This window comes from Aegilops tauschii, chromosome 7 (genome assembly GCF_002575655.3).
Source record: "Aegilops tauschii subsp. strangulata cultivar AL8/78 chromosome 7, Aet v6.0, whole genome shotgun sequence".
Classification (NCBI taxonomy): Eukaryota; Viridiplantae; Streptophyta; class Magnoliopsida; order Poales; family Poaceae; genus Aegilops; species Aegilops tauschii.
In genome coordinates, this window is record NC_053041.3 from 41,509,251 (window position 1) to 41,533,389 (window position 24,139).

Here is a 24,139-nt window from a genome sequence, read left to right on the forward strand (position 1 = left end):
AAGCACGGGAGACCGCAAGGTGGAGAACAATGCGTAGCGTGCCGGGCTTGATGACCGGAGCGAAGGTGTCGGTGAAGTCGATGCCAGCACGCTGTCGGAAGCCACGAACGACCCAGCGCGCTTTGTAGCGATCAAGGGTACCATTAGGACGGAGCTTGTGTTTAAAGACCCACTTCCTAGTAATCACGTTGGCGTGCCGTGGACGGGGAACAAGCTGCCATGTCCAGTTGTGCAACAGGGCGTCAAACTCCTCTTGCATCACTGCCATCCAGAGCGGGTCATGAAGAGCGGCTCGAACGGAGGACAGCAACAGCGACGGCTCAGAGGTGGACGCCACATTGACGTAGTCATCCGAGGCGTAGCGCGAGCTCGGGCAAAAAACGCCCGTACGAGCGCGGGTGACCGGACTAGCCACAGGCGCCGAGGGGGCCGCGGGCACCGGGGCGACGGGGGGGGGGGGGGCGCGGGGGCCACGGGCGCCGGAGGAGCCGCGGGGGCCGGGGGCGCCAGCGCCGCGGCTGTAGGAGGCGCCGCATGCGGGGGTGCACCTCAAAGCCAGGGGCGGGCCAAGAAAGGCGCGCGAGAGCCTTGGAAGAGGCATAGAGGAGCCGGTGTCACCAGTGGCGGGAGGAACAACCGGGGTACCTGGTGAAACGGAAACACATGCTCATCAAAGTAAACGTGCTGGGAAGTGAACACACGGTGGGAGATGGGATCGTATCACCGATATCCCTTGGACTTGGAGGGGTAGCCGATGAAGATGCAAGCGACAAATCGAGGTGCAAGCTTGTGAGAAGCAGTGTTGGCAGTGCTGGGATAGCAAAGGCACCCAAAAATATGCAAGTCGTCATAAGACGGGGGCGTACCAAAGAGAAGATGGTGAGGTGCGTAGTTCCATCATGGGCGGCAGGGTCTAATATTAAGAAGAAGTGATGCAGTGGCGAGTGCGTCTGGTCAGAAACGAGGCGACACGTTGGCATGAAACAGGAGCGTGCGAATGCAGTCATTCAGAGTGCGAATGACGCGTTCGGCTCGACCGTTCTGCTGTGAAGTGTACGGGCATGTGAGGCGGAAAACTGTGCCGGGATGCGACAAAAAGGTGGGGAAAGTGAGGTTGTCGAACCCTTTTCCATTGTCCGTATGAAGCGCAAGGATGGGACGCCCAAACTGCGTGCGGACATAGGAGTAAAAAGCCGTCAAGGTAGAGAGTGCATCCGACTTTCTGTGCATAGGAAAAGTCCACACATAATGAGAATAATCATCAAGAATGACCAGATAATATAAATAGCCCGAGTTACTAGGAACCGGAGAAGTCCACACATCGCTATGAATCAACTTAAAAGGAGAAGAAGCAATGGTGGTGGAATTATTAAATGACAGGCGAACATGTTTGCCGACTCGACAGGCATGACAAGTGTGATCCTCGATCTTATTGCAACTAAAACTAAAACTCCTAAGAATATGACGAAGTGTGACGGGGTTGGGATGACCCAAGTGAGCGTGCCAGAGATTGACGCCAGCGGAGAGAGCAACCGGTGTGGTGGTGGTGGATGAAGGTGAGCGCACTGGATAGAGCTCGTCAGGGTTGTCACATCGGTGAAGTACCATCCTGGTTCGAGCGTCTTTGACACAAAAACCAAGCTCGTCAAATTCAACGGTAACAAGATTTTCACGAGTGAAACAACGAACGGAAATGAGATTCTTAGTAAGATGAGGTGACACAAGTATGTTAGACAAAGACAATGGAGTAGAAGTAGAAGGGAAAGAAGTGTGTCCAACATGTGTGATAGGAAGTGTGGAACCGTCGCCGACAATGATGCGGTGGTCGGTGGAGACAGGAGTGAAGGAGGCAAGGTTACCAGGATGAGCAAACATGTGAGCTGTAGCACCGGTGTCGATGTACCAATCACCACCTTCAGGGTAGTTGTTCGGTGTAGGAGCGGCATGCAGCCCGGTGAGGAGCACCGGGTCCCAGGGTGCCGGCGGCAGGGCCGGCGAGGGGGACAGAGACTCCAAGGGGAAGCCGTAGCCGCCGCTCAACGGCGGTGGTAGGTACGCTCCATACAGCCCCGGCTGCAACTGCGGTGCCGGGTAGGCCGGATGGCCGCCGGAAAAACCTGTGGGCCCGCTGACAGATGCTGCAGGTGCTGGGTGCCGTCTGGCTGCTGACCAGCGGACGAGTGCTGGCCCGTTGACGACTCCCACCAGTACCCGGGAGACTCGTACACGAGCGAAGCCCCGTACGTGGATGCTTCGATGACGCGGGTGGCAGCGGCTGGCGAGGCGGTTGGGCGGCGGCTGCAGGTGATACGCGCGGTAGCAGCAACGGCTTGGCGAAGGCTAACGGCGGGACGAGCGAAGCAGCGGGCGGGCGGGGCTATCTGGCACCACCTACGGAAACAGGCTGCTGGATGGATTTCCTAGACGTGAAGCTAGCTAGACGAAGCTAGCGATCGATCGGCTGTACAAGCACGTATATGCGTACGTGCGAGGTCGCGGCTAGCGGGCGATGCGCGATAGCGAGCGGCGCGGGCGGCTGGGAGCGACGAGAATCGGGCAGGCGGCACGGTGTAGCGCGTGCGGCAGGCCAGGCTGGCGATGCGTGCGGCACGGATGGGTAGCGCATGGCGTGCGGCGCGGATGGTTATCGCGCGGCAGAGAGGAGCGGCAGCCAGCGTGGAAGACGCGCGGGCGGCGGCGGTGAGGCGGCGGCGGCGGCGGCGTAGGGGAGGTGCGCGGCGGCGGCAGTGGAAGGCTAGGGTTAGAACCTAAAAACGGATACCATATATGATGTTGTAATTGCACGATGTGTTGCTCTTCGTGCATAGGCACGTATATATGATGTACAAAAGTGGATCATGAACCTCAACTATACAAGGAACTAAAAGGCAGACCCAATACACAATATGCAAACACATATACTCATTACGTCCCGGTTTGTCACGGAGGAGTCGACGTATAGTGGCCTGATCAGCTTGAGTGCTAGGCATCGCAGAATGGAGCAGGCAGTGGGGCTCTATGAGGAGATGAGAGCCCATGGAATTGTCCCCAGCAACGACACATGTGCATCCCTCCTGGCACTCTATGACAAGAGTGAGGACTACTCGAAGGCGCTCTCGCGCTTCTCGGAGATGGAGCGGAGCAGGGTTGTCATTGATGGGGTCATCTATGGGATCCTCATTAGGATCTATGGTAAGATCTGGCTCTACGACGATGCGCAGCGCACCTTCGAGGAAATCGACAATATGTGTTTTTTGAGTGTTGAGCAGACTTATGTGGCAATGGCTCAGGTTCACATGAATGCTGGCAACTATGGTAAGGCATTGCAAGTTTTTGGATTGATGAGGTCGAGGAATGTGAAGCCGTTGCCGTTCTCTTACGGCGCTCTTCTTCGATGCCATGTCGCGAGGGAAGACATAGCTGCAGCTGAAGATGCCTTCAGAGCTCTGTGCAAATATGGCCTCCCTGATGTGTTCTGCTGCAACGACTTGCTGAGATTATATGTCAAGCTGGGCCAGCTAGAGAAGGCAAGTGCATTCATTCGTAAGATGAGAAAAGAAGATATCCTGCTTGATGAGGCCCTCTGCATGACTGTAATGAAAGTTTCCTGCAAAAGCGGGATGATCGCCGATGTGGATAAGATACTGAAAGAGATGGAAAATGAAGGGGTGACCATGAAGAATTCGACAATCGTTTCTATGATAGAGATGTATGCTAGAAGCAGAACCAGTGTGATGCAGGAACAAGATAGTTCGTCGAAGGCACTAGGTTGTCAGACTGACCATTCAACGTTGGACACGACCTTCAGATCCTTGTTGCACACACCTCTGGGTTCATCCATCGCGTGCCAATTGATCAGAAAATTGTCTAGGGAAGGTGAGGAAGCTAGGTTCTACATTGATGATGCCTAAGTATACTGTCACTCACTGCTGTTCATATATTTTTCTGCAGGGAGTACATGTGAGGCAAAATTCCTTCATGAACAGCTGACTGAATTGGTAGTGGAGCCTGAAGATTCTGCAACAGCTACTCTGATGGTCCAATATGGCCAGGAACAGAAGTTACAGCAAGCCGTGGAACTGTTTGAGTCGGCATCGACATTGTTTCCAGTAGGAGGGCCTGTCTACAATGCCATGGTCGATGCATTATGCAAGTGCGGCAAAATCGAGGAGGCGTATCATCTCATTATGAAAATGGCTGATCAAGGCCAAAGCAAAGATGTTGTGACAATTAGCATACTTGTCAATCACCTGACCAAACATGGTAATTTTTTTTCAACTGCTACCCATCCTTGTGCAGTAAATTTGGTGAGGCGTTTCGCTGCCGTGTATACTCACATAGCAAAATTACTCCCAGCAAAATTTCAGGAGGCAGAGAACATCATACATGCAGCTTCAATGGTGAAGTTGAGCTTGATACCGTCGTGTACAATACTTTTATCAAGTCGATGCTCTAGTCAGGTCTGGATAAACATCTTTTCGAACTGGTAAGGTGGGAAGCAAGATTTTTAGGGCAAGGATGCCATGGCTAACTGCTACAGCTTTAGTTTCCAAGCAGGCAAACTATACTAAGCAGCCAGCATATATGATCGCTTGATATCCTCTGGCGTTCCCCGTTCTTTGCAGACATTCAATATAATGATAAGGTGCATGATCCTGCTAACACTTAGAAAATGGGAGATAGAAGTATGCAATTATTATTTTCTCTCTTTTATGTTTGTGTTGAGACTTGAGACCAATTTGTCATTAGCTTTAGTTTTCTTGTTCAGTGTCTATGGCCTAGGAGGAAAGCTGGATAAGGCTGCTGAAATGTTTACTTCTGCACAAGAACTAGGCTTACCGATCGAAGAGAAGATATACACAAACATGCTTAACTTCTATGGAAAGGCTGGTCAGTCCCTTCAACCTTGCGTAGAGGAATCAAAGAACATTACCCATGTCATGTTCGACGAGTTTTTCCTCGACTCTTGTTCATACTATTCAGTTCAATTTATGCAGGGAGGCATCAGGATGCGTCTTTACTATTCAATAGAATGAAGGAACTTGGTATCATGCCTGGAAAGGTATGCTTCTATGTTATCTGACTTGAGATTGACTAGTGTGAATGAAACTTGCAATCAATGTGCAGACCAGTTTCAACTCCATGATCAATGCCTATGCTACTTCCAGGCTGCATGATAAAGCAGAGATTGTTTTCCAAGAGATGAAATCACAAGGTCAAGTTCCTGACTCGATGACATACCTCGCACTGATCAGGGCATACTGAGAAAGTAGATGCTACTCCAAAGCTGAGGTAGCCATCCAGATGATGCTGAGCAGCGGCATAACCCCTTCATGCCCCCATTTCAGCCACCTCATTTTCGCCTTTCTGAAGGAAGGCCAAATAGATGAAGCTCAGAGGATCTGCTGCCAAATGCAGGAGATTGGTGTGGCTGTCGATTTGGCCTGTTGCCGGGCAATGATGAGGGCGTACCTTGAGCACGGCCGCGTCGACGAGGGCATATCGCTCTTTGAGACAATACGCAGGTCACTGAAACCTAACGGCTTCATCCTGAGTGCTACATTTCAACTCTATGTGCATTCAGGCAGGGAGCCTGAAGCTGGGGATGTGCTAGAAGCCATCGGTCTACATGGTGCCTCTTTCTTGAGAAGTCTGAAGGTTGAATCAAAGTTGGAATCAACTTAATAACGACCATATCATGTGCCCATCAACAGCAACCATCACAGGTATCTTCCTTTTGCATGTATGTTATGATATTGTAAAACTGAAAAATAATAAACACTTGATCAGGGATCTTCCAAGTTCAATCTGCAGATATGGAGATATAACTTTTCTGGTAATACCCATGAAAGAAGTGCCTGCTATGGTGCCATTTACATCTGCAAGTGGCCGATTTGTGTGCTATGGAGCATGCGACTCTACTGTCGTGTTGCAACTCCAAGGACACGTTTGGTTGCCCGCATAAGGTCCAACCAGGCCCGCGCGGGAACAAACTGGGCTGTTTGGTTGCCAGCATACACTATTGGGCCTGCGTCGCACGAAGTTTAAAGCACCTCTGGGCCTATCTCACGAGGCACGCTCGAATCGGCAGTTTCTCGCGAACGAGGCCCGAGTGAGGCACGTGGGCAGGGGGGGCTGCACGCGAGGAGCCACCCTCGATAAGCGGCGTTGCTTTCCGAAGCGCCGACAGTTATTACCCTCACATTACCTCACTGATCTCTCCCCTCTCCCCACTCTCATTGAAGGCGGTGGCAGGGCTTTGAAGCAGATCAGAGAACAGCAAGTCGACCTCCGGCCACCTTCACCGGCATCAGCAGCAGCACTTCGGCAATGGCGGTAAGCTATTTTTCCCCTCCTTGCCTACTACTTCGTATTTGATTCCAGTTTAGATTCGATCCGCGTTAGGGGAACGGGGTATCGGGGTAAACACTATACAAGTGATCATAGCATCGTCATGACTACCGGTAGATATGAGGTTCCCAATCCGGATTGAGTACAATAAGAATAGGGATTAGGGTTCATCTTACATAGTACACACAGATCTTAGCTTCAGGGACCCTGGAGGTGATTGGAGCGGAGGGTGGCCTTGGTATCAGTCTTCTCCTGCAGCACCGTCTCTTCTTCCTCGCCAGAGTCCACCTCGATTCGCATGCTTCGGTTTCCTGGCTCCGACGCCCTCACAGTCATCTCCACGCATCCTCCTCTTCCTCTTCAATAGGCACAGTATTTGTGGTGAAGTACACGCTGGCAGAATGGTTATGAGGATGCGGTACTATCTGTACTTGGCCCACTCACCCTCTGTCTAGCATCGCTGGATTCAGCCTGATTCATGGCCCAGCGAAGTATGTTTACTGACATAGCGCCCTTCGCTGTGTCAGGAATCTGTGTCTTCAACTCCCCCGGCGTCACCTTCTTCAACACAGGGTCTGACTTCTCGTGTAGATCTTCCATGCTGCTGAAGTTTGAGCATACTATCATGGTATTCTCAAACTTGGTGCGGTCACCCAGCGAGCGCCCTAAGAAGAAAGCCCTTCATCCAATGCCGCAAGGGAAATGTTGGGGTTGGGGTTGGGGTTCATGGCATTGGGTTAGTGGTAGAGTGGAATATAGAGAGGCGGTGGGTAAGTGGTGACCCTCACAGCGTGTAAATAAAGGAGCACATGAGCATAGATTTTATTGGCGATGTTGCAAGGTTCATAATACAGATTCTGACCCAGCCTTTGAACCTCTTCATAATGCAGATCGACACGGAGAACAAAGGAAAGGAGGTGGTGGACAAGGGCAAGGACGTGGTGCCGCCCTCAGAGGTGATGCCCATCTAGAGCTCGGCCACAGAGGAAGATGTGTCGGAGAAGCCCCCCAGCGGCAAGCTCCGGAACTACGGCCATTACCATGAGGTGGGAGGTCTAACCACCTTCTGCAAGGTGATCATGGCCCCCAGCTCGAGGCCATACCTATGCCGCCGGACTTCACGAAGTAGTTCCCGTCCGTGCCGCAGGAGTTCAAGCTGAAGACTTACACCGGCTGCTCCTGGAGGGTCACTGTCCGGCTGTTGAATGGTAGGGTCACCCTCGATCTTGGTTGGGCCACCTTCGCTGCCATCCATCCTATCAAGATAGGCTACATGGTGACCTTCAAGCTACTGACTCCCGACATGCTGAAGGTCATCGTCTTCAATGAGGATGGCATTGAAGTGGTAACCAGGTGCGGGAAGCATGATGACGCCTTCGCCGTAAATGCCTAGGATAGCCTATCGTATGCTCCAGCCTCTTTAGTTTAATATCGAACTGCTTAGTAATATGTTTGAACTGATCTGCTTATGTGTGGCACAATATTTATGCTTACTACTATCTTCTGTTGTGTGTGTTCTTCCGGACGCTGCTATGTGCCGGTAACCTCACCACAACGTCGAAGAGGTTATTAGACAACAAGGGTTGCATGCAACCAAACTACATGCTTATGTGTAAGTTCAGACAATGCGGGCAACCAAACACCATGCGCTAAGCTATCCTCTAATGCGTGAGAACTAAATGTGGGCAACCAAACAATATGCAGAGGTTGTTTTCGGCCTGCATTTGCTCAACCAGCCTCATGTGAGCCAGTCTTGAGCTAGCCAAGCTCGGCAGCTACGGCTGCCAAACACGCCCTAAAAGTCTTTTATGCTACAAGACTCTTGATCTCAATTTTCCAATAGTCAAATACATACAGGAACTTACTCTCCACAATGTTAGAAATATGTGGCCTTTACGTTTTGTGGACACCTTTTGAAATTACACGACAATTTTCAAAAATATGGAAAACATTTTGAAAAGATATGTATATTTCTTAAATTATATGGATTTTAATTATGTGGAACTTTTAAATTAAAATACGTGAACCTTTATTGAAAGTACATGGACATTCCTTTATGTTTCCTATGTGTGAATATTTTATATGTAAATCTGATATAATTAATTTTTATTGTCAAAATAATTATATATGAATTAAATAAAACACTTCATTTTTGCGAAAACCTTGTACCAGCTTTTAATGGGCCACACTTTGTACGACCCATTCAACTCCGTTTGTGGACAGTGTGATTCTTATTGCACGCGGCAAGTACTACATAGGTGCGCCCGTCTCTTCCTTCGTGGTTTTTGTATTCCATCTGAATTTCCATATATACAACCTCACAGGATTTCATACTTTTTCTGAATGAATTCGCAGCGCATTCCTCATCTATGTTTGTTCTTGGCTGGTATCTTCCACTTAACTAGTGAAAATGGCAAATCTTTGCGACATTTTAAACTCTTGTTATATTAATTTTTTGCATGAATTCCTATCTTACTTGCGTTTTACGGAATTTCTCTCTTTCAAATGCACATCACACAAACGTTGCCAACTTCACTAAACAAAAACGCTCTAGACAAGAGGGGCAATAACTCCAAAAATCATGTTCGCCCACGGGATGAAGCTACATAAAAATATCCCAAGTGCAAAACTTTGATGTTAATGCACCAAGTGATACTTCGAAAGAGATTGTGCAGTTTGTACACGAATTGCATCCAGTTTTTGCCGTAACCCTCTCTACTTTTTCGCATATGCTATGCGGGTGAAATGATGATACCATGCCAAGTTTCAACCTTTTCAGAGTTTATTTTGTAGTGTTTTTCAATTTCAGAGTTATTTAGCTAAAAAAATCAGTAAATGCATCAAAAACAGCAAATTATGTCAGCAAGGGTTGAAAGTTGATGACGTGGCTTCGAATGGTGCATCTGAACGCAAAAAAAGTCCGGAGTTGTAATAAGTTATTAAATTTTTGAATAGCCGGTGTAACAGATGAGTTTTCGTCCTAAACCCTGATACTTCGAAAGAGATTGTCTATTTTGTACACGAAGTGCATCCAGTTTTTGCCATAACCCTCTCTACTTTTTCGCACATGCTATGCAGGTGAAATGATGATACCATGCCAAGTTTCAACCTTTTCAGAGTTTATTTTGTAGTGCTTTTCAATTTCAGGGTCATTTAGCTCAAAACAAATTAGTAAATGCATCAAAAATAGAAAATTATGTCAGAAAGGGTTGAAAGTTGATGACGTGGATTCGAATGGTGCATCTGAATGCAAAAAAAGTCCGGAGTTGTAATAAGTTATTAAAATTTTGAATAGCCCGTGTAACAGATGAGTTTTCGTCCTAAACCCTGATACTTCGAAAGAGATTGTCCAGTTTATACACGAAGTGCATCCAGTTTTTGCCGTAACCCTCTATATACTTTTTTGCACATGCTATGCGTGTGAAATGATGATACCATGCCATGTTTCAACCTTTTCAGAGTTCATTTTGTAATGGTTTTCAATTTCAGGGTCACTTAGCTCAAAACAAATTAGTAAATGCATAAAAAATAGCAAATGAAGGCACAAAAAATCCGGAGTTAAAATAAGTTATTAAAAATGAAAGAGAGGCGCAATGCTCACCTGCACGTTTCTTATCTTCAGGCCTTGAGGAAATAGTGTAGACTGCATGGAGCTATGTGTAGTTTTCGTCCGAAACCCATATAGCTCCGTGTAGTCTACACCACTTCCTTAAGGCCTGAAGCTAAGCAACGCGTGCAGGTGAGCATTGCGCCTCTCCTTCATCGTCTCTGCACTCAGGGCTTATAAACCGCTGCTAGTGCCTCTCGTTTAGCGAGGTGGGACTAAAAACCAGCTGCAAAATGAAACAAATAAAAAGCTCTAGTACCGGTTCATGCCACGAACCGGTACTAAAGGTGCTGGTGGTGCCCCAGTCTGCCCACAGCCTATCACAACATCTTTAGTACCGGTTCGTGGCACGAACCGGTACTAAAGGTTCACCACGAACCGGTACTAATTAGCTCCGCCCGCCTAGCCGTTGGAACCGGCGCTAATGGACACATTAGTGCTGGTTTTGTTTCAAACCGGGACTAATGTGCTTCACATTAGGCCCTTTTTCTTCTAGTGATGGGTCGTGCGGAGAGCGCCCAGCGACGACCCAGCGAGGAAGTCTTGAGAGTCGCCTGACCTCGAAGCTCTCCTCCTGGAGGGCTTCCTGGCCCGGACCAAGGGCACAGGTCTCGTCGTCAAATCGTGGGCGCCAGAGCATGACGTGGAGCACGATGCGGTGAGCTGCTTCGTGACGCATTGGGATGGATCTCCATGCTAGAGTCGGTCATGGCCGGCATGCCCATGCGGGCCTGGCCGCTCTACGCAGGGCAACGACTTATCAGGGTCTACCTGGAGAAAGAGTTGGGGGTGGCTGTCGCGGTGGAAGGGTACCACAAGGAGGTGGTCGAAGCCGATGAGGTGGCATCATGGGTGAGGTGGGTGATGGAGTCTGACGGCGGGAAGGTGCTCTGGGAGCAGACGTTGGCGGCCCTGCGGCAGGGCAAGGAGGTGCTGCTCGAGGGCGGGGAGTCCAGTGTGACCTTGGCACAACTTGTGGATTGGTTGATTGGCTCATCTTCACATGGGAGATGAGGAGAAGTATTCCTAAAATCTACTGCGCATTAGGTTTAAAAATAGGTCAAAATATGGAAACTTTCATCAAATTTATGTAATGATTTATCAGTATAAATATCAAAATCAATATCATCTCATTAAATTTATTTTCATACGGTATATGTTTGGTATTGTAGATATACGTAATTTTATCTGTAAACTTGGTCAAAATTTACAAACTCAGTTCTTTTGAACTTGTGTGAACTTCAACTTTTATGAAAACGAATATGCATTATATTATAGTATTATTATGTGACGGATGGAGTATGCATATGAAGCTAGCAGCTATTCTGCAAGTCGCTGCAGGTCAAATCAATACGTTTTAGTACAACTTTCATTCAACTCAGCACCTGCGGGGAGCATGGCCACCGGAAATTGCTTTTCGCGAATACGCAAAGGTTGTGTATTATTTCATTGATAGATAGAAAAGAGAGTTGAAGTACAAGTGTGCTACTCTTGCGGGTGTACACAGCTAGCTGGCAGCGGCAAGAGAGCGAGCAAGCAGAAGGGGAGGTTGCTCAGCATCAAGGAAGAAGCTCAGGTTACACGGAAAATTCTGTCAAGTCCCTTGAACACATCTAGCTGGCCGTGGGAAAATCCAGCTAGAATTAAACCACCATCTGTACTTTCTACGTTTCAGCGTGCCTGTGTGTGCTAAGCTACCAATCGAAGGTTCGCTTCGTGCTACTAGATGATAAGCCGGCCAGAGGAGGATGATCAGTGCTCCAGGTTCAGCTAGCCGGAAAGTAGTCAGACGGGTCGCACGTTTGTGCTGGCGCTCTGCAGCAGCATGATAGATCGCCGGTGACGACTCCCTTCAGATCAAAGCGGAACTCTCGAGGCTATTCGAGGTACCGCAATAGAAAGATTCTGGAGACCTGTGTCCGGGACGTCCTTGATGAACCTAAGACCATGAATCTCGTAGCTTCAGCTTGAAGATGCACTGTCGAAGAAGTTCCCAATGCCTTTCATTTCTATGAGTAATTTATCAGAACCAAACGTACAAAGAGAGTGTGACAATATCTGTTAGGTGAAAGACAAAACACTAGCTAGGTTACTGGCTTGTGAGGGGGAGGAAGAAAGATATATATGAGAACTATTGATGCGGACATCTTTCATTATTATGAGGTAGCACGGCAAATCGGTAACATAGGTGAGCAGTCACTTTTATTGCTGCATGCATCGTTTTGATGCAGAGGTCAGATGTTATCCTCCTTTTAAAATGAATAAATAAGAGTGAGCAGACACTCTTACGTCAAACAAAATATGTCCGAATTCTAGTAATTGTAGAAGATAGCAAAATAATTATCCATTGGTCAAATTATTTTAATTATTACAGTAGCACATACAGATAGAATGAAATTCATTTTTTCATTAATATTTAAACTATTAGGTCACACTATTGCAGAAATAGTTACCTCTAATTGGCCAAATAGTTACCAGGTCGGCACGTGCCAGGCCAAGGGCCACGTCACCGGGCATGGGCCACCTGGTCTCCATTGATATTTGACCTCGCCATCATCATTGTTATGTTATATATAACTAAGAGCAACGGGCCGATCCAAACGGACGGCGCATTTGTCCGCTTTTTGTTCTTTTGGGTCGGCCGCCCGCCCGGCGTCCGCCCTATTTTTAATATGGGTCGGCAGCACGCCCAACGCGCCGACCCATATGTGCCGGCGTGGCCGGCTGGCCGCCTAATTTTACATTGATGATTGCATTCAAACATACTATCAAATAACATAGTTTAGACCGAATAAAATAGTATAGTTTTACAAGCCGAATAAAATAAAAATGTTTCACATAGTTTTGCAAACAAATAAAAGAAGATATATCTATTGGTTGCCAACATGAGCCCACATATGCTCAACCAAATCATTTTGCAGTTGTACGTGAGTTTCCCAATCGCGCATGTCTTGATGAAATTGGGTGAACTGTTCAAACGTTGCCGCTCCTCCATGCTCAGGCACAACATTCTCACCCTGAAACTGAAACCCTTGATCGTACAGATGTTCTGGGCGCTCGTCTTCTACAATCATATTGTGCATGATCACACAAGCAGTCATCACCTCCCACAGTTTCTGCGTGCTCCAGGTATTAGCAGGATATCGAACGATGCCCCATCGAGATTGCAAAACACCAAAGGCACGCTCGACATCCTTCCTAGCACTCTCTTGCTCTTGGGCAATTCTTTTCCTCTTGTCTCCGACAGGGTTGGGTATTGTCTTGATAATAGTGGTCCACTGAGGATAGATATTGTCACCCAGGTAGTATCCTTTGTCGTAGTTGTTGCCGTTGACAGTAAAGTTCTCCGGTGGGCTATTGCCTTCGGCAAGCCTAGCAAACACCGGCGAGCGCTGAAGCACGTTGATATCATTGTGTGATCCAGCAATGCCAAAGAAAGAGTGCCAGATATAGATATCTTGAGACGCCACAACCTCTAGTATGACAGTGCAAGCCCTGACATGGCCCTTATACTGCCCTTGCCAAGCAGAAGGGCAGTTCTTCCACTCCCAGTGCATGCAGTCTATGCTGCCAAGCATCCCTGAGAAGCCCCTACTGGCATTCATCGCCAACGAACGGGTTGTATCTTCAGCTGTCGGCTCTCTGGAGCACTCAGGGCCAAACACAGCAATAACAGCCTTGCAGAACTTATACAGGGACACTAGGCATGTAGACTCGCTCATACGGACGTACTCGTCAATGAGATCACCAGGCACTCCGTATGCAAGCATTCGGATGGCGGCAATGCATTTCTGATAAGAGGAGAAACCAATCTTGCCGACGGCATCCTCTTTGCATTCGAAATAGTCATCATAGCCGACCACCCCCTCTCTAATATGGTTGAAAAGATGCCTACTCATACGGAAACGGCGGCGGAATTTTTGATGTTTGAACAACGGGTTTGTTGTATCAAAGTGGTCCTTCCAAAGAAGGAAATGCCCGCTCTCTCGGTTGCGATTCAACGCCGGAAGGTGGCCCGGAATGGAGCCACGGAACAATGACCGCTGGCTGTTCAGGTGGTGATGGACCAACACGGCAGCCAATATCTCCTCCTCGTAGTCGGACGACGAATTGTCGGAGTCGCAAAGGAAATTGTCGAAAAAGAACTCGTCGGCAGAGTCCATTTTGTACCTTGGCAAACTGTCGAACAACTTGCGGGCGTCGACGAAGGAGACGGACGGCGAGGGGAGTCACGGCGCGCACGGACCAGCTAGCTGCCCTGCCGGCGTCCGACGAGCGTGCCGGTGAGGATCTGGCCGGGGCGGCGAGGTGGCTTCTTGGTCGCGGGCGGCTGTGTGGTGGGTGGAGCGGGGGTGGAAAGCAGTCTGCTCCCCGAAGGCAAGACGGCGGTGGCGGGCGACGGGGGAGTGGGCGGCGTTGCTGGGCGGATGTGGAGGCGGCGGCGGCTGGCAGAGTCGCCGGCAAAAATGGGCGGCGGCGTCGGCAACAAAGGAGGCGGGCTAGGGTTGCTGTTGGATGGGGGTGAGGGGGGAGGCCAATGTGCCACCGACCAGCGGGCCCGGGGAGAGGAGAAGGCAAGCGTGTGCGCGTCCATCGTGTGTCCGCGCCGACGCAAATCCGGCTCAAAAATGTGCCGAGAATGGATCGCCCGCGGACGAAAAGCGGACATGTGTCCGTTTGGGTCGGCGCATTGGCCGCCTTTTGTATCCGCGGCGACCCAAACGGACGGCGGCGGACGAAATGGGTCGCCCCATTGGAGTTGCTCTGAGTGTTAAAAGTATAATTCGTAGTCTCCCCGCCTATTTGCGCATATATTTACTGCCTAGTCAAATATCGACCAGACAAAGACCTTAGAGTACATACTGGGCTGACCTATAGCATTCTATAGGCCCTCTCTCACAGCGATTTGTTCCGCAGATCGCTGTCGCAGGCTCTTCTGATCTACATTGACAACTCAGGTTGATATTTATACAAGCTCCTGGGTTCACCAAATTTGCTCCGCTCAGACGGAGGCCCAGAGATGACGACAAGAAGATATGCTCACGGCGCACCGCTGGTAGATGCAGAAAAAAGAGGACTTCCTTACTTCTAAGAATTTGAAAGTATTTTTGAAACGAGTGTTTTTGTAAGGGTATGTGATACTTAATATATGACCTTTGGGTTTATAGTCAAAGGAAACTACATTGTTGTGTTGACATATCATTTGGGTTTTGCAACCTGCACAGATGATTGGGGTCAATTTGTTGCCCATCCTTGTCTTCCCAAATTTTTGTAAAAATCACTACTAGTTCTTCTTTGTTAGAGCTGAACCAAACAGTAACATTAAGACTGACAGGTGGGTCCCACCCGATTTACCCAGAGATAAAAAAGAGAGAAGAAATCTAACCTTATCTCGTAATCACCTGGCTTTCCCGCGTCCGTCCAGGCCGCCTGTGCCTTCTGCTCCTCCTCCTCACACTCCACTGCTGGCCGCACCCACCGCCGCCGTCTCCGTCGCCTGCTCCTACCGGGAGGATGATGACGGCGCCGCCTCATGGTCACTCTCCTCCGGCGCACCCTCCTCCTCCTCATCGTCACGGGGACGCCGCCCACCGCCGTAACGATGGGTCCTCTACGATGAGGCGCCGGCGCCCAATCGCCCCATTGGGTGCGCCGCACCAAGGGCCAGATGGCCCGGTACGACGAGGATAACCGCGCCGGCCATGTTCACTTCCGCCACGTTGTCGCCGCCGCCCGCGCCACACGCGCCACGGCGTCCCGCACATGCGCCGGCGGCTCCACCATGCGAGAGGCCATGGTCTCTTTCGTCGCCAGGCTCACGTTCCGCGAGATGTGTGTCGTCCTCCACGAGCAGCGGGGGTGGCGCCAAGCCCACGACTTCTTCTCCTGGATGAAGCTCCAGGTACAGACAAAAAATCCCCAAATAATCACAGCATTTGATCCGATTATTTCAAAATTTCACTGATTTAAGCACCCCGAGGCGATGTTCTTGATCCACCTGCAACGTTCTGAGCTGAATCCTCACCAATTTTGCTCCCAACTGAGTCCTCATCTGATTTTCTAGCAGCTGTGCTACGAGCCCATCATGGTCGCCTGCACCATCTTCCTTAGGGCGTACGGCAACGCCTCAAGATGCTCGAGGCCGGCGTGGAGCCGGACGCGGTGGTGTGCGGCACCCTGCTGTGTGCGTACGCGCGCCGGGGGAGGCATGGTGACATGATGCTCTTCTACGCTGCGACGCGCAAGCGCGGCGTGGTACCGCCGGTCGCCTACAACTTCATGCTCTCCTCCCTGCAGAAGCACAGGCTCCATGGCAAGGTGCCAAGGTGATCCACCTGTGGAAACACATGGTGGATGTTATATCTGTGTCGAATATATTACGTACGCAAGGGGTTATTTGGATTTGGAGTTGTAATTGGTGTGGTTAGGTACGAGTTGTGTAGGAATAGACCTCTTATATACGGAGGGGCACCACACGTTGTAACCTATGACGACTTGATAGCAATAGGTACGTGGGGGAACCGACGGCTTGTGCCGGCGCCCGGGCGGCCGGTGTTGCGGTGTCTTGGGGAGGACCGTCCGTAGTCATGCCCCAGGGATGTACCCATATCGGTGAACCTCGTTAACAAATATCGTGCCTCTGTGTGTCTTCTATGATCTTGCATTAGCGTTTTATTCTAACAAGTGGTTTCAGAACAAGGTTGCGAGAAGGCTATGCGGAAGATCATCCGGAGGTACGAGAATCATGCTCGACGGGTGCCATGGAACATCCGATTGGTGCAAGGTGGAGCATGGCGGCGATTGCGGAGGCGGTCGGTGGTGTCGGACACTTCGGGCAGGATGCCTGGACCGTTCGATGGGCTGCGGTCAGTAAGGATCGACTAGACGTGGCGATCGGACCAGCGTAGTGGCTGTTGAACACATTGCGGAGGCGGCGGATTCGGCTAGCGATCAGACCGGCGACCAGACGTGGGGGACGGCCGGATAGATCGAAGTGTGAGAGCATCGAGATGATGTGATCGGTGTTGTACAAGGGCGGCGGCGCGGCACTGCGGATGGATTGTGTCGGCGACGCGGGTGGCCAGGGTACGACACGGCTCGTGTATAGATGATGCGCAAGGTGGCGTCTGTTTCGGCAGGGTTGGTGTACAACGAGTACACACGATAGGGCAAGTTACAGATAGTTGACGAAGAACCAAGATCAGAGACTGGAGCTGTCGTCGGATACAGCGGCGGATTTTTTCCAGAGGTACACGGACAGAGGAAAGTCAGGGTTCAGTTGCTGGCGTTCGTACGCGAGACGGCCGCTGGAGCCTATGAGGAGGCGTGTGGCAACCGGTCTCGGTAGGAGCCTGACGCAAAGGAAGGTCAAGGCAGCAGGTTTCATCGGATAGGGTGCAGCGTACTACGTACAAGGAAAGATAAAATCGTGATGAGGCAGAAGTCCGAGTTAACTTGCATGCGGTCAGCGGATGAAATTTACATGGGTGTCGGTGTCAAAACCGGCGGATTTCGGGTAGGGGTCTCGAACTGTGCGTCTACGGTCGATGGTAACAGGAGACAGGGAACACAATGTTTACCCAAGTTCGGGCCCTCTCTATGGAGGTAATACCCTACTTCCTGCTTGATTGATCTTGATGAATATAAGTATTACAAGAGTTGATCTATCACGAGATTGTAATGGCTAAACCCTAGAAGTCTAGCCTGTCTGACTATGATTGTATATGGATCCTCTACTGACAAACCCCTCCGGTTTATATAAGCACCGGAGGGGACTAGGGTTACATAACGTCGGTTACAGAGAAAGAAATCTTCATATTTGATCGCCAAGCTTGCCTTCCACGCCAAGGAGAGTCCACTCCGGACACGGGAGAAAGTCTTCGGTCTCCGTATCTTCAAAGCCCATCAGTCCGGCCCATGTCTAACAGGTCGGACGCCCGGGTACCCCTTAGTCAAGGACTCCCTCAGTAGCCCCTGAACCAGGCTTCAATGACGAGGTGTCCGGCACGCGGATTGTCTTCGGCATTGCAAGGCGGGTTCCTTCTCCGAATACCCAAGATAGTCTTCGGACGCAACGAGCGTGTCCGGATCTTCAACATAAGTACCGCACACAGCCGCAGAGAGTTTGATATTCCATGAGTCCAATCTGCTGACAACTTTTTTGTAATGTGATATCACGTCCGTCGGTCATTATTTCGAACCGTTTCTTGTCCTGCCGTTCCACGTTTCGAGGCGCGATTTTTATTGGCACGTCTTGTCGAAGCAGAGGTCGTGTCCCCTTATTACGGGATTCTCGTTAATGCGAACGTGGGTAATCCAACCGTCCCATTGGGATGATTCCTTAGGAATAGGCAGGCTTTCAGGCTTAGGAGGAGGCGTCCGATACCCGTTGCCTTTATAAAGGAGCCAAGGGACGTCTCTTTTTACGCCAAACTTCTCCTCAGCCTTTCCAACCTCGAGTTCTAACACCCAAGGTTCGACTTCCATGCTTCAAGCTCCCCAATCATGTCCGGACCCAGCCCACAGGGCCGATGGGTGGCTTCCTCTGTTACAGAGGAGGACGTAGCGAAGCTTCATGCGGCCAGATACCTGACCGCGGAGATCCCCCACTGACTTCCTGCTCAAGGACAGGTTATTTCTGCTCTCAGATCCGGCGAGAGGGTTGTATTCATCTCCCACTTCCTCCAAGGGCTAGGATTTGCTCTTCATCCCTTTGTCCGGGGGCTCATGTTTTACTACGGGCTAGATTTCCACGATCTAGCCCCAGATTCTTTCCTTCACATCTCGACGTTCATTGTCACGTGCGAGGCCTTTCTTCATATTCCCCCACACTTCGGCTTATGGCTCAAGACCTTTAGTGTGAGGCCGAAGGTAGTCGACGGGGAAAAAGCAGAGTGCGGAGGTGCTACAGTGAGCAAGCTTACCAATGCTCTCTGGCCCAAAGGGGCCTTTACTGAAACTCCCAACCTATGGCAGCGGGAGTGGTTTTACGTCACTGAACTCCGCGGTACCAAGTGGGCAGCTATACCTACGTTTTGATCTGGCCCTCCGTTACAGCTCGCGTCGTGGATTAATAAGGGGCTGGACTGGGGATCAATTGACGAAGTGCAGACTCTACAGAGCCGCCTCCGGAGCCTCCTTGAGAAGGACATCGATCTCGTCAACGTGATTCAAGTATTGTTGGTCCGCCGGGCCCTGCCGTGCAAGTGACGGTCTCTCCGCATGTGGGAGTTTAATCCGGAAGGACCACAGACCCTCCAACACTTCTACGGCACTACGCACAAACGAATGTAGAAGCTGTTTTTCGGGAAATGAAAACAGTGGCCGGACACCACCGAGAACCTCGGCCTTGACTGCAACCATCCGGATACCCCGGTAAGCGATCGACTCCCGAATAATTTCTGGCCATGTATGCCGTAATATGATACCGAACAAACCATCTTTTTCCAGGGCTGGATAAAGAAAGAATAGCGAATTAGGTGTTCGGCCCCTCTCCCGGAAGATTCAGTGGATCCCGTACTAACAAGGATGCTGGCCCCAGCCATACCAGATGCCTGCGAAGGAGGACAAGGCGGAGAGCGGGAGGCCAAAATTGGCCTCCATCCCGAAGGTACACCGGATACCATGTCCAAGGAAATTAAAATTCCGTCGTCCGAAGACAAGAGCGGAGGAGAAGCCAACATCTCTTCTCCCTATGGTAAGAAAAGGGCTGTCTCCGAAGATTGGGAGGAAAGGGCTCCTAAGCGAGGCAAGGTGCCCCTGTCGGGCGGCTCGGGCTTGGAGGACGACATCGTCGCACAGTCCCACGATGAGGACTAGCCTCTAGCCGAATCGTAAGTGAACAAGGATGTTTTCAAACATATCCCGTTCCTTTCATGTTACCAAGGTAACATCTAGAATATATGTTTTTGCATCTCGGCAAACAGTCTTCTTCACCAATCCTCTTCCTCGGGAGATCTTCTTCCGGAGATGATGGAAAGCGAGACACCTCCACCGGTTTCCTCGCCCAGTAAGGTGGACGACTTTGAGGTGTCGTCCCGGAGGGTCTTTCCTGATCAACAAGTGGTGCGAGGGGTGATGAAGACACAACCCGAAGGTGATACTTCGGTAACCCAGGGTTCGGGGACCAATAATAAAGGCCCCGAACTATCCGGCTCACAGCTGGAGACGACGCTAGGGACGAATAAACGGATCCCTTTGAAGGGAGGCCGTACTCCGACAACGGCTTCTGGTGATCCAGAAGCGCCGGATATATTGACGAACATGCTGCGTCAGGCGTCCGTCTCAGAGGAACATCGCACCTTAATGCGTACAGTGGTTGAAAGGGTTCTATCCGCGAAAAGCGGATTGAATGAAGCCTTCACGAGCCTACTAAGAGGCTTTGAGGTTTGTAATGTAATGTTTTCAATTGTGCTTTATTCACAAAATGCACCCGTGTATAGATAGTAGCCCCTGAGACTCTGATTGGCTTCCCAATGGAGGCGACCAGAGGATCAAAAAGATATGATCAGGGAATAATCTGACTAATTGTAACACAGGCTGTCACCTCCCTGGCTACTGCCCGAACTACAGAGATTGCAGATCTACAGCGAAAGATTGATGAGGCAGATGATGACATCACGCTTATCAACAAGCGGCTTGACGACGCGCAAGGTATGTTTTTTTGGGGTAGTCATTATGTGGACATGCTAATAGTATAAGCATGACTCTAAGAATAGTATACTGAGATATGCGTGACTGCAGATGGTGCCACCGCAGTTGAGATCCTTGGGGATGAGCTAGCCCGGGCCAAGGAGTAGGCCATGATTAGTAATGCGGCTGCCGAAAAGGCATCTGCGGCGTTGAAGGCCGAACAGGCAGCTCAGAGCCAATACGAGGAGAAAATATTCACGATGACGCTTCAGCTAAAGGATGCCACTAGCCGCTGCGAATTTCTCGAGAAGGATAATAAAGCCAAAACGGTTGATCTTGACAAGGCCTTACGAGAGGCGAAAGAAGCGCGGTCCGAATCTAGGGCGGCCCGGGAGGAGATCCGGCAAGCTGGGGAGATCGCGGCTGGTAAGCCCTTTTTATTACAAACTAAGTTCGGCGATCCGAATTATGCCCCGCTTAATCAAGTGTGGAGTTCTCCAGACGCATTGTTGGACCTGCCGAAGAGTGCCTCCGATGCGATGCAGTTTTTCCAAGCACAAGAAGGGCGTGAAACCGAAAGGCCGTCCTGGTTACAATTTAGCCTGCCAAAGCGTCCGCTACTACTGAACGAACAGATGGCCCAATGGGCAGAGCTCCATAAGATATCCGGATCTGCCATGAAGGACGTCGTGGTCCGGTTGTGGCCGACCGAGCCAATTCCGAATAGTTATTTTGGTATGTTGCAGCAACTTGTTGATGCGGTGCCGCGTATCGACGCCTTGAAGCGGTCGTCGTGCATTGAAGGTGCACGGATGGCTTTAGCCCGTGTCAAGACATACTGGGCGAAGATGAAGGCCACCGACGCTGCAGCGAAGAGTCCACCCAAGGGCAAGGACCACCACGCACCAGATGAGCCCATTGTTGTGTATGTTGTTCTAGATGATCTTGTACCAGTTCATATGTACATTAGGACAAGTTTTGTACCAAGATGTTGTAAAATGTAAATTTCAAAAAATATTTCCAAAACAGTGTATATTATCATATATATAATTTCTCCAAAATGTACAACTTAACGTTGTACTGATCTGTTTGATCAACTCACAACATTTAACATGTCACACACAACAAACACTCAACAGTTCGCCGTCTCAAGCTTTAAGGCGTATTTTCAACAGTAAAGGAGGTTTTCTGGATACTAAGGATATTGTAAAACTGAAAAATAATAAACACTTGATAAGGGATCTTCCAAGTTCAATCTGCAGATATGGAGATATAACTTTTCTGGTAATACCCATGAAAGAATTGCCTGATATGGTGCCATTTACATCTGCAAGTGGCCGATTTGTGTGCTATGGAGCATGCGACTCTACTGTCGTGTTGCAACTCTAAGGACGCGTTTGGTTGCACGCATAAGGTTCAACCAGGCCCGCGCAGGAAGAAACTGGGCTGTTTGGTTGCTAGCATACACTATTGGGCCTGCATCGCACGAAGTTTAAAGCACCTCTGGGCCTGGCTCGCAAGGCACGCCCGAATCGGCACTTTCTCGCGAACGAGGCCCGAGCGAGGCACGTGGGGAAGCAGGGGCTGCACGCGAGGAGCCACCCTCGATAAGCCGTGTTGCTTCCCGAAGCGCCGACAGTTATTACCCTCACATTCCCTCACTGATCTCGCCCCTGTCCCCACTCTCACCGACGGCAGCGGCGGGACTGTGAAGCAAATAGGAGAACAGCAAGTCGACCTCCGGCCACCTTCACCGGCATTAGCAGCAGCACTTCGGCAATGGCGGTAAGCTATTTTTCCCCTCCTTGCCTACTACTTCGCATTCGATTCCAGTTTAGATTCGATCCATGTTAGGGGAACGGGGTATCGGTGTAAACACCATACAAGTGATCATAGCATCGTCATGACTACCAATAGATATGAGGTTCCCAATCCGGATTGAGTACAATAAGAATGGGGATTAGGGTTCATCTTACATAGTACACAGAGATCTTAGCCTTGGGGAACCTGGAGGCGATTGGAGCGGCGGGTGGCCTTGGTGTTAGTCTTCTCCTGCACCACCATCTCTTCTTCCTCGCCGGAGTCCACCTCGATTCGCATGCTTCGGTTTCCTGGCTCCGGGGCCCTCATAGTCATCGCCACTGCATCATCCTCTTCCTCTTCACTATGCACAATATTTGTGGTGAAGTACACGCTGGCAGAATGGTCATGAGGATCCTGGTACTATCTGTACTTGGCCCACTCTCCCTCTGTCCAGCATCGCTGGATTCAGCCTGATTCATGGCCCAGTGAAGTATGTCGACTGATATAGCGCCCTTCGTTGGGTCAAGAATCTATGTCTTCAACTCCTTCGGCGTCACCTTCTTCAACGCAGCGTCTGACTCCTGGTGTAGATCTTCCATGCTGCTAAAGTTTGAGCACACTTTCATGGTGTTCTCAAACTTGGTGCGGTCACCCAGCGAGCACCCTAAGACGAAAGCCCTCCATCCAATGCCGCAAGGGAAGTGTTGGGGTTGGGGTTGGGATTCTTGGCATTGGGTTAGTGGTAGAGTGGAAGATAGAGAGGTGGTGGGTAAGTGGTGACCCTCACAGTGGGTAAATAAAGGGGCACACAAGCATAGATTTTAATGGCGATTTTCCAAGGTTCATAATGCAGATCCTGACCCAGCCTTTGAACCTCTTCATAATGCAGATCGACACGGAGAACAAAGGAAAGGAGGTGGTGGACAAGGGAAAGGACGTGGTGCCGCCCTCAGAGGTGATGCCCATCTAGAGCCCGGCCACAGAGGAAGATGTGTCGGAGAAGCCCCCCAGCGGCAAGCTCCGGAACTACGGCCATTACCATGAGGTGGGAGGTCTAACCACCTTCTGCAAGGTGATCATGGCCCCCCAGCTCGAGGCCATACCTATGCCGCTGGACTTCACGAAGTAGTTCCCGTCCGTGCCGCAGGAGTTCAAGCTGAAGACTTACACCGGCTGCTCCTGGAGGGTCACTGTCCGGCTGTTGAACGGTAGGGTCACCCTCGATCTTGGTTGGGCCACCTTCGCTGCCATCCATCCTATCAAGATAGGCTACATTGTGACCTTCACGCTACTGACTCCCGACAGGCTGAAGGTCATCGTCTTCAATGACGATGGCATTGAAGTGGTAACTAGGTGCGGGAAGCATGATGAAGCCTTTGCCGTAAACGCCTAGGATAGCCCATCATATGATCCAGCCTCTTTAGTTTAATATCGAACTGCTTAGTAATATGTTTGAACTGGTCTGCTTATGTGTGGCACAATATTTATGCTTACTACCATGTTCTGTTGTGTGTGTTCTTCCGGACACTGCTATGTGCCGGTAACCTCAACACAGCGCCAAAGAGGTTATCAGACAACAAGGGTTGCATGCAACCAAACTACATGCTTATGTGTAAGTTCAGACAATACGGGCAACCAAACACTATGCGCTAAGCTATCCTCTAATGCGTGAGAACTAAATGTGAGCAACCAAACAATATGCGGAGGTTGTTTTCCGCCTCCATTTGCTCAACCAGCCTCATGTGA

The 24,139-nt window shown here is 50.2% G+C and overlaps 1 protein-coding gene across 1 annotated transcript; it reads left to right on the plus strand.

Annotated features, from left to right (window-relative positions):
- The first annotated feature begins 1,407 nt into the window (after window positions 1–1,407).
- Window positions 1,408–23,786, plus strand: LOC109756162 (uncharacterized). The gene is made up of 16 exons (XM_073505833.1): window positions 1,408–1,535; window positions 1,791–1,875; window positions 2,949–3,876; window positions 3,952–4,263; window positions 4,300–4,486; window positions 4,769–4,890; window positions 4,998–5,062; window positions 5,128–5,215; window positions 5,256–5,292; window positions 5,349–5,658; window positions 5,791–5,836; window positions 6,246–6,336; window positions 6,943–7,087; window positions 7,242–7,307; window positions 23,283–23,316; window positions 23,599–23,786. The coding sequence occupies exons 1-16, from the start codon at window positions 1,408–1,410 to the stop codon at window positions 23,784–23,786; spliced, it is 2,832 nt and encodes a 943-aa protein (XP_073361934.1).
- Window positions 23,787–24,139: the final 353 nt, after the last annotated feature.

Excerpts from the sequence above, each read along its gene's own strand:
- LOC109756162 (XM_073505833.1), top strand. The coding sequence starts at position 1,408 with ATGACAAGTGTGATCCTCGATCTTATTGCAACTAAAACTAAAACTCCT. Across the intron at positions 1,536-1,790 it reads GCCAGCGGAGAGAGCAACCG|GAAGTGTGGAACCGTCGCCG; the intron begins GTGTGGTGGTGG and ends CATGTGTGATAG. Across the intron at positions 23,317-23,598 it reads CAAAGGAAAGGAGGTGGTGG|ACGGTAGGGTCACCCTCGAT; the intron begins ACAAGGGAAAGG and ends TCCGGCTGTTGA.